The sequence below is a fragment of the Pseudonaja textilis genome, chromosome 1 (assembly GCF_049901715.1).
Source record: "Pseudonaja textilis isolate UNSWEBS1 chromosome 1, rPseTex1.2, whole genome shotgun sequence".
In the NCBI taxonomy this organism is placed as follows: domain Eukaryota; kingdom Metazoa; phylum Chordata; class Lepidosauria; order Squamata; family Elapidae; genus Pseudonaja; species Pseudonaja textilis.
The window spans coordinates 179,280,586-179,290,063 of record NC_141990.1 but is presented as its reverse complement, the minus strand read 5'-3'; the positions used below and the strand labels follow the sequence as shown (position 1 = coordinate 179,290,063).

Sequence of the window (9,478 nt, the reverse complement as noted above, 5' to 3'; positions counted from 1 at the left end):
TCTCAGAAGTCATCTTCTCCTACTTCATAGACATGAAGTTAGTGTACCCATGAACAAAAAAAAAAAAAAGAGGAAAAGCTGGAACATGAGCACTTGGCTTTCCATGATGCAACAGTTAAAGCAGATGGAAGAAACATGTATGTGAATCAAAATAACACATTTTGTTGTGCAGGTTGGATCCAGATGTGATTCCAGATGTCGGCACATTGAACTTGCATTGTGAAAATAACATGAGAAGACCAAATCCATTTTTTGAAAATATGATTTCTCTGACCTGCATTCTGTTTTGGAAGTTTTCTTCATTTGTCTTATTTACATTACCTGTTAAGTTCTTCTTGGCCTTGGGCTGAAGGCTAAGTGGATGTTTAACAATCTTTCAGTGGAAGCTGATTGCAGTTGTTGTTGGATTCCATTCTGTTTTGTTTTGTTTCTGAAATCCACTTAGCTTTGGTTTCAAGGATAAAAGCTTAACAATATTTTTTTTTCATTGAGATACTTTCTTAAGAAAATAATTTTTGTAGATTTTTTTAAAAATAATCATAGCCTGGACCCAATCTTGATTGCAGTCATGTTTTTCAAAACAAAGAGATGTGCCTGAAATTTTAAGGATCTTAAATATATCCCATCATCAGCAATTATAATACCCAAATAAATAGTCCACTGCCCATGCAATGAAAAAGTAAAATATAAGTGTTTACCAACTGTCACCTAAATTTGACCATAGGATTATTGATAATAAAGTCATTGTTCCCCCCCTCTCCCCATGTGGTTGGCTTTATATGTCCATTTGAGAACATGCCTCAATAGCCTGATTCATCCATATGGTTAAAGAAGAACTCTTTGATGTCTAGGTTGACAGAGGAAGCTAGCTTGAAATGAAATCAGCGACATTATAGCCTTAAGGTAAAGATTCTCTTGCACATGCGTGAGAGTTGTGTTTAGCTCTAGGAGGTGGTGTTCATCTCCGTTTCTAAGCTGAAGACTGTCCATAGCGCCGAAGACAATGCTGTCCGTAGACGTCACCGTGGTCATGTGGCCAGCATGACTAAATGCCGAAGGCACATAGAGCGCTGTTACATTCCCACCAAAGTGGTCTCTATTTTTCTACTTGTATTGTTATGTGCTTTCAAACTGCTAGGTTGGCAGAAGCTGGGACAAGTAACAGGAGCTCACTCTGTTATGCGGCGCTGGGGATTCAAACCGCTGAATTGCCAACCTTCTTATTGACAAGCTCAGCATCTTAGCCATTGAGCCACCACATGCCTCGAGTATAGCCTTAGTTGGAGGTAAACCCAGATAAAGCAGTTAGTTCTTAATCTCAAATATTAACCAAATAGCTGCTGACTGGTTGCAAAATGACAATTAGTGTGTACCGTATTTTTTGCTCCATAAGATGCACTCTCCCCCGCCGCCCCCAAAAACGTGGATGGAAATGTCTGTGCATCAGTGCTGGTCCTTTGATGAATAGCAGCCGGGCCGTGGCGGTGGGATCCTTTTGCAGTGCTGAACCCTGCCTCTTCCTATCTTTGTCATTGTTCATCTCTTCTGTCTCTTTTCCACAGTGCAGGAGTCAATAGGCAGAGCTGGCACATCAGAGGACATGTATCTGTGGTCCCCTCAGGCTCTGCCTGATTTTTCTTTTGTTTCCTCCTCTAAAGCTAGCTGCATCTTACAGTCAGGTGCATCTTATAATGCAAAAAATACAGTAACTCTGAGAAAAGAGGAGATCCACATGCTTCACAATACTTGGAGGAAGATTCTGCTGAAGATGAAGCTGCATTGGACATTTGACTTATTAATTTCAGGCAACAGAAGAATTTCAGTATGAGGATGCTTGATCAACAGCAGCAACTTGACAATTCTTGTGCTTTCAAATTAAATTACAGTCAAGATATTTTTATGAATTTTGAAAGGTTTATTTCACCTAACTTTGTTGTGATCCTGCATCTTTATTGTGCTATTCAGTATACAAGATTTATGGTTCTTTTTTTTTAAAAGAATGTTTCACAAAGGCACAGCATAAAGTTTTTATCAAACTTCCTTGAAAGACATTTATCTTATTCATACCTTGCACAGTTCTGGATCAGTTAAAAATACAGTTTTATCAGTTTATCAGTTTTATTCATTTGGTAAATCACTTCTGAGTGTATGTAAAGGCAGAAGAATAAAACCCAGTAACCCCAAGCAACACAAAGTTAAACCAGTTCTCCTATGCAAACCAGAAGAGACTTCACTTCAGAAGGCTACAGCTACAATCTTGCAAACAGCTAAGATGGCCTCAAATCCCAATGACTTCCATGTGGCTTTCATGTTTGCGGATAAGAATCGATGTAAAGTGCTAACTGTAGCCTCTTAAGGATTGTCTGCAAGATCCAATAGGATGGCCTCATGGGCCATTTCATCCATTTTCTACAAATGAACAAAGTGAGGCAAGCACACACACACAAACACGCACACACCACACACAAATCAAAGGACTCCCACTGGAAATCTGTCCGCACAATATTTTTTTTTGCTAATTTCACTTTGTCAACTCCTCACGAACTGGCTCCCCAACTACCCAGAGTAGATTTGGAGACTATACAGAGCACTGTAAAAGGGCAAACAGTTTGCCCTTCTTTCCCTTCCCTCCAGTCATCAATGGAAAGAAAGAACTGCACTTTTCTCATTAGCTCTTAAAAAAAAAAGGTCGAGGTCTAGACAATCCTACTTGCGCTTGGCCAACATCTGTATGTTTGAAAGATTACCTATCTTAAGTGTCTGAATTGGGATGCCTGGTATGATTAGATCATCAACATTTGGTCGTTGCTCACCCCAGTAGGAACAACTCATTTCTAGCTAGGATGTTGAGTGAGAATGTCTCTGCATCTGTGAAGGTTATAGAGGGACCAATGTTGTCTATAAGTGTTCAACATTCTCGCTGTGGGGATCATAGAGCCCCTGTGGGAAAGGCTACGTCTGTTACTAGACACCATCTTCTAATAATGATTTCCCATTCAGGAAAGTTTCCCATTCAGGAAAAATAAATAAATTAGGGTATGAGCCTCATCATTCCTCTCTGCTCCCTAAAAGCTGTTGCACTGTCTTGTCTTGTTCTTATTAAAGCATCTGCCTAATTAGAGAAGCCTATTTGCAAATTGGCATACTTAAAAAAAAAAACCAAAACTTGGCGCTTAATTTCTTTACTGAATACAAACCAACCGCCAACACTGCCACAATGAAGCCCAGAGATGCAGAGAAAATCCACCTTGTCATAACAGTTCGTATGCCTACCAGATATTGATGGGATGACTATACTCTTTTCAATTGCTTACAGGAACTGAAGGGAAGAGGCATATTTGAAAATGTTGGCCCTCATATTTCTAGTAAATTTGAATCCACTTTATTTAGAATATTGCAGATTGGTTTGTATCCATCTTTGTCAGACATAGAAGTTGCAGTCAATCCAAAAAATGCTTTGCATTTAGTGATTTTTTTTCCTTTCAAGATTGTTTGTTGGTTGCACTTAAGACAACAGAATGTGATAAATACCGTATGTACAAGTTTTGAAGCAACATAATGGCTGCAAAATGACAGCCCAGTCATGATACAAACTGCTGAAAAAATACAGAACTTTCTTTGATTCCTTTCATACAAAATAAATTGCCCAATTTGTCTACACAGTAGAAGTTGAAGAGGCAAAGTTTATCTATCTCCAGATATATTCATATGCAGAAAACATATATACAAGTACAGATCTAACTAGGGCATGATTGATCCCATTAAAATCTCAACCAGCATCTTTCTGAATGTTTTAAATCAAGAGATTGAAGCTTAACATTCCAGTGTTTGGGTGTCACCAGCTCCAACATACAAGCATTCACATGCGAAGATATGCTAATGCATGTGGACACAATAAACAAATTGAAACTCATTATATTCTTCAAGAACAACCATTCCTCCCAAAAGTCACTGCTGCTCAGGGAGCCATCTATTTGAAATAACATATTGGTGAGAACTGACAGTCTTCTGTAATCACTCATACAGCTTTTCAGGTTTAAAAGCAACATTTTCCATCTCGTTAAAGCTTTTTCCATTTAAATGTTCACTGGGGCAGTCATGGTTAACACTGAAGCTTTGGCCATCAGTGAAGGAGGAAGACACCGTATAAGAAGTTGACCGGAGACCATCGGAGTGGGCAAAACTATGTTCAAACTGGATCATATACTGATTCCAGTGCCTTCGTAGTACGGACTGGACCTATTTTAGAAAAAAAGAAAAAAATAACTAATAGAAGTTAAAGAGGGAAAAAACTGGGACTTATTTTCTTTCTCTTCTACTCTGAATCAACAATTGCATATCATTGGTCAAAATGCAAGTCTATTGAGCTTTTTGCTCCTTTCCAGTGACATACAGGTGAAACTTGAAAAATTAGAATATCTAATTCTAATTAGGGTATTCTAATGGGGTTTTCATGAGCTGTAAGCCATAATCATCTCAATTATGACACATCACGGCTTGAACTATCTTGCTTTGCATGCAATGAATCTATATCTTTTGCATGTTATTCTAATTTTTCGAGTTTCACCTGTAGAAGGAAAAACACTGAGCACTGAGCAACTAAGGTATATAAAGACAAGAAAAGATATTTCAAAAAGTCAAAGTATAAGGGGAAAAACATATACAATAACCACGCTTTTTAGATGGTTCATTTGAGTAATTTAATGCTATACAAATTGTGGTTTTTAAAAATAGCATTAATAACTATTAAATACTGATTTATATTTATATTTCCACTTTCCATTTCTACTGCACTGAGACCTGAATTCTGTGATGCGGGTTACTTTCCTTAAGAACTTTATGCCCCCCAAATATACACCTTTGATTTAGGTGCTTAAAGACACAGAAATGTGTATGCAATGACTGTCTTTTTGAATAAAAGCAAAATGTTACAAAATATTTTCCAAAATAGTAGCTGTTTTAATCTGTTACAAGAACAGCAAAGAATCTTCAGATAGCACAAAAAAGATTAACACATGCATTATAGAAGAAGCTTTTATGGAATATGGACCACTTGATCTAATATAATTATTATATTTATTTAAAGCATAGATTATTTATTAGCCCTGAAATTGTTGGCCTGTGAGGGAAAATCTCTGGTTGTTTGAAAATCCACATCTCTCTCTCTAAGCAACTGTAAGGATAGAGATTACATATGTATGTAATACATTTTCTGTAACACTACTGATCAATTTTAGATGCTCAGCAGCATGTGAGACAGTGTATTTTTTTTGGCTTAATCCTGCAGGATTTTTCAGTTGATAAATCTGATTTATATTTCCATCAAGCTGGTGGAAAAACTGTTTCCTGAATAGAATTCACCTTGGTTAAAAATATGTTGGCTAATACAAATGAAGCCACATAAGGTCTGGATTTGTTTACCCATTTCTTTGGAAGGATGTTCTGTTTTACAATAGTTTCCGTTCAAACAATGTGGTAAGCCACCTGTGCAACAGGAAGTTTGATTTACTAGAGGCCTTGATGAAATGTGAATGGAATTCATCGCTTCTAAGAACAGTTTATAGCAGAAGAGAAAGACTGCAGGTCTGCTCTGTTAAAGATTAAGCGATGTTGAAGGGAACAAACTTGTAGCTCAAAATCATCAGCTCCTGATGAGTGTTTCCCATTCATGATAATTATTTGGGGAACAACAATTTTCTGTCATGAATCATAGTTTTAATCTTTGAAAATTAATTAAAATGTTGTAAGGGTCTTGTAATTTGAAACTATCAAAATATAACTGCAAAATCAGCCACGTTTAGGCTTCATGGATAATTCTGGCTTAAATTTATTTATTTATTTTGTTTTTACTTCAAGAAATTTATTTATTATATTTGGTGCTTATATTTTAGAAAGATGTTGTTTCCCTTTTCAGCTACAGATAAGAAATTATTCTAGGCAGAAAATTCAGTGTGACTTATTGAAAGGTACAGTGCAGGAGTGCCAAACCCGTGGGCCGCGGGCCAGATACACCACACTCACCCCAGCTTCGCAAATGGGAAAAATGTCACAAAACGTCATGTGACGGCAACGTGACATGGTGAGTTTGAAACCTCTGGTATAGTGCATTCTCTTTGAGCATTTTATGTGTGAAAATGACTAAAGCAGCAGTGGGAGGAAAAGATAGTTAATAGATTATGGAAGACAATCTTTTGAAAATTCCATGAAAGACGCAGGATGATTTAAGCTTGATCTGGAACCATCCTAAAAGCTTTTTCTTTACTATTATTAGCTCTAGTTACTTTTAAAACCTCAAACACAGCTAGGTGTCAAACCAGCAATCCAACTCATTCACAAAAGAGATATATATAAATGAATTACTATACCTCTCCATTAAAAAAACAGAAGATTGTTGCCACCAGCAAACCCTGCAGGGTAAAACAAGAAATTATTACTCATCTTACATATGTTTGTATTTGATAAATGAATATTATAACTGAAAGCAGGTATACTCTCTGAAGTCATTCCATGGCTATGCTTTTAGCAGATTTCCTGAACTGCAACTCATGCCACTCCAGAGGAATGTTAATTATCAAGAATATTTCTTGAAAGAGTGACAGGCAGCTGGAAGACAGTGCAGTTTACAGGTTATAAATATCATTTGATTTAATCTTCATTGATCCAACCTAGTTATACCAACTTAAATAGGACTAAAACAAGGGGATTCTAAAACATCTCCCCCCAAAATAATACCTTTCATGCACTAGTTCTCTGGTGGCTGCAGCTTTGATGTCATTTATTCTAATCTGAAAATTGTTCTTCTCTTTCTCATCTGGCTAAGAAAACAGATCTTAGAAGGAGATCTGTCAGAGCAGTTAACTACAAAGTTTAGAAGGAACTCATGCATGATTGTAAAAGACCAGGCTACAAAAAAAAACTTTTATTCCCTTTCATATCTTTAGAAAAACTGATCCCGAAGGGATCATTTTGTACAGGTTGCTATAAACTCCCAAAAAACTTCTGGACCCTTGATACCTGATAGTGCATCAGGATATGCGTCACATAGTTGAAAATCTCTAAAGCCACACGACCTTGGGGCACCCATGGGACCAGTATAAATTCAATGCCGAGTAGGGGCACCAGTATGAGGGTGGCTCTGACTGCCTTCATGTAGAGATTGGATTCCGCCTGATGGGTGACTTTTAACTTTGTGATTAGAACACGGACAATGTTCAAAAGGAAAAAGAGATTCACCTGCAAGGGAAAGAGGAGTCTTCTGTGAATGATTATGATTTTCTTTAACAGATTATATGTTGCACATTCAAATTGAAACTGTGAAAATATCTGAGTTGTGGTGGGAAGACAGTAGTTGAAATGACAGGGATAGAAGGTCCAAATCGTTGTGAAAAAACGTAAAAAATGCAAGTGTTTAAAAAAGCACATTACAATGTATTTGGCATTAACCATACTATATTATTTAAAGACTCTTTTATTTCACAAGAGGATAAAAGATTATTTGCATTGTTTTATTATATTTTTCCAAGATAGCAATTAGTGAATGCTTTGGTCACTTTGTATCAGTAAATAATGAAAATTCAGAAAAGAGCTCTGAAACATATCTAGATAGACCAGACCAGTCCAGACCTGTCAAAAATCAATTTTTCTGATAAGACTGACAGGCTACTTTATTAGATTATTCTTAGCCCTAATACATTTTATATGGTTTATCATGAAAGAATGTTACCTTGAAGTAAGACATAACAAATTAAAAGTTTTCTACATCTTACATAGAATAACTATAGGACAATGGAAATCTTCACACTCAATATTTTCAAGGAAACTGGTCAAACATTTTGGAATTGTTTTGGATCTTGTCATATGTGGTCTATTTCCTCTATTTTTCCTGTCCCTCCTGCTTTTAAATTCTGTATTAATATGATGTTAGTAATTGTCCCGATTCTTTCCTTTTTTTGTATTTAAAGAAGAAAATCAAAGGAAAATATCCACACACACATACAAGTAGTTCTCAACTTACAATGGTTCATTTAGTGACCATTCAAAGTTATAATAGCACTGAAAAAGTGACTTATGATCGTTTTTCTCAGTTACTGCATCCCCATGGTCATGTGATCAAAATTCAGACACTTAGCAATGTATCGTAGTTATGATGGCTCCCCATTGATTTTGCCTATCAAGATGGTCACTATGAAGCATCGGTCATCAGAACTTTATATAAGGGCAGCTATTGAGCACAGTGATGCTGTTGCTTCCCCCAGAGATGATGGCTGGTTCTTCATCTCTTTTTGGTCCCACATCAAAATCTGTACAGTATAAGTTTTATCTTCTATATAAGTGATGCAAGGACCTATTTTGAGAAGCATGCTCTTTCTTGACGTTTTATAACTAGAATTCCCCTCTGTTCCCTCCAAATATGGAATAGTCTTAAGAGACATGAATTTCATCAGAATTTGAGCCTTTTGACTTACTGATGGAGCATGAAACTATTTTAACAACAAACTCCAGGAAAATAGAATAAGAAACCTATATCTTCCAAAGCGATTCCAATTCTCAAAGTTAGACTGAAGGAGGCTCCTATGATGTAATGGAATCTCAATTCTTTTGTCTTAGGAGACAATAGGACAATAGAATTGTCTCTTATTGTCTCTTAGGAGACAATAGAAGACAATTCTGGTGTTTGTATAAATGCCATGAAAAGCTTAATCTCATTTGGGAATATGACTGTGCACACAGTCCAGGCTTCTCTTTTTTCCAGCCTCCACGCATTCAGTAGAGGAGGACAGCTTTATTTGTGTTGACAGTCTGACTGCAGCTTTCTGTGCAAGAATAAAATAAGGAGGCTGGTTTGTTCTGATAACTAACTGCATCAAGCCAATGCAAATACAGTCACTCCCACTTTCAGATTCAGTGGAGGCTGAAGAGAAACTGGGATAGGATTAACTGCATGGTCCCAGTCTCTTTGCCTTTTGTATTTTCTATTGATTTGAGCTCTCTCCTGGAGCCAGGAAGTAGACCATCAAAAGACCATAACAGCAACAGCCAATATCCTCATATGTGATTATCATTCATTTCTGTGAGTATTGGTCACCAAGCTGTGGCCAATTATTTAATCATTCAAACTCCAATTCCTCTGATATTTGCCAGGTTCTACACCAACATCAGTTAATCCAATGTTTTCTTTGGAAATAAAGTTGTCTGTCGGGGAAAAAAATAGAGGAAAACTGTGATTGTAGAAAGCATCCTGGGGAGGAAATGGCAAGGTACAAGTTGGCTAATTTGGTTCCTGATGAATGAGGACTTTATGACTACTCAGTAGTGGAATAGGTACATTTCCCCTAAACCATCCACTTCGTAAGAATCTTCATTACATGAAAATCCCAATGATGCAAACAAAACAGAAACCTTGGTCTATTAGTATACCTGTTTACATTGATTCTTAACCTTCAATCCTGGAACAAATTCCATTAACTATAATGGAACT

At 36.8% G+C, this 9,478-nt stretch overlaps 1 protein-coding gene across 4 annotated transcripts in view; it reads right to left on the bottom strand.

The window, feature by feature from the left end:
- Positions 1–1,894: 1,894 nt before the first annotated feature.
- CALCRL (calcitonin receptor like receptor) overlaps positions 1,895–9,478 on the bottom strand; it is an 85,005-nt gene continuing 77,421 nt past the window's right edge. For all 4 annotated transcript variants that reach the window (XM_026696936.2, XM_026696934.2, XM_087919836.1 and 1 more), the window contains exons 11-13: positions 7,015–7,233; positions 6,366–6,407; positions 1,895–4,239 (exon numbers count right to left, since the gene is read on the bottom strand). In XM_026696936.2, coding sequence (XP_026552721.1) covers positions 4,015–4,239; positions 6,366–6,407; positions 7,015–7,233 — 486 coding nt within the window. In that variant the 3' untranslated portion in view covers positions 1,895–4,014. The remainder of the gene's footprint in view (positions 4,240–6,365; positions 6,408–7,014; positions 7,234–9,478) is intronic.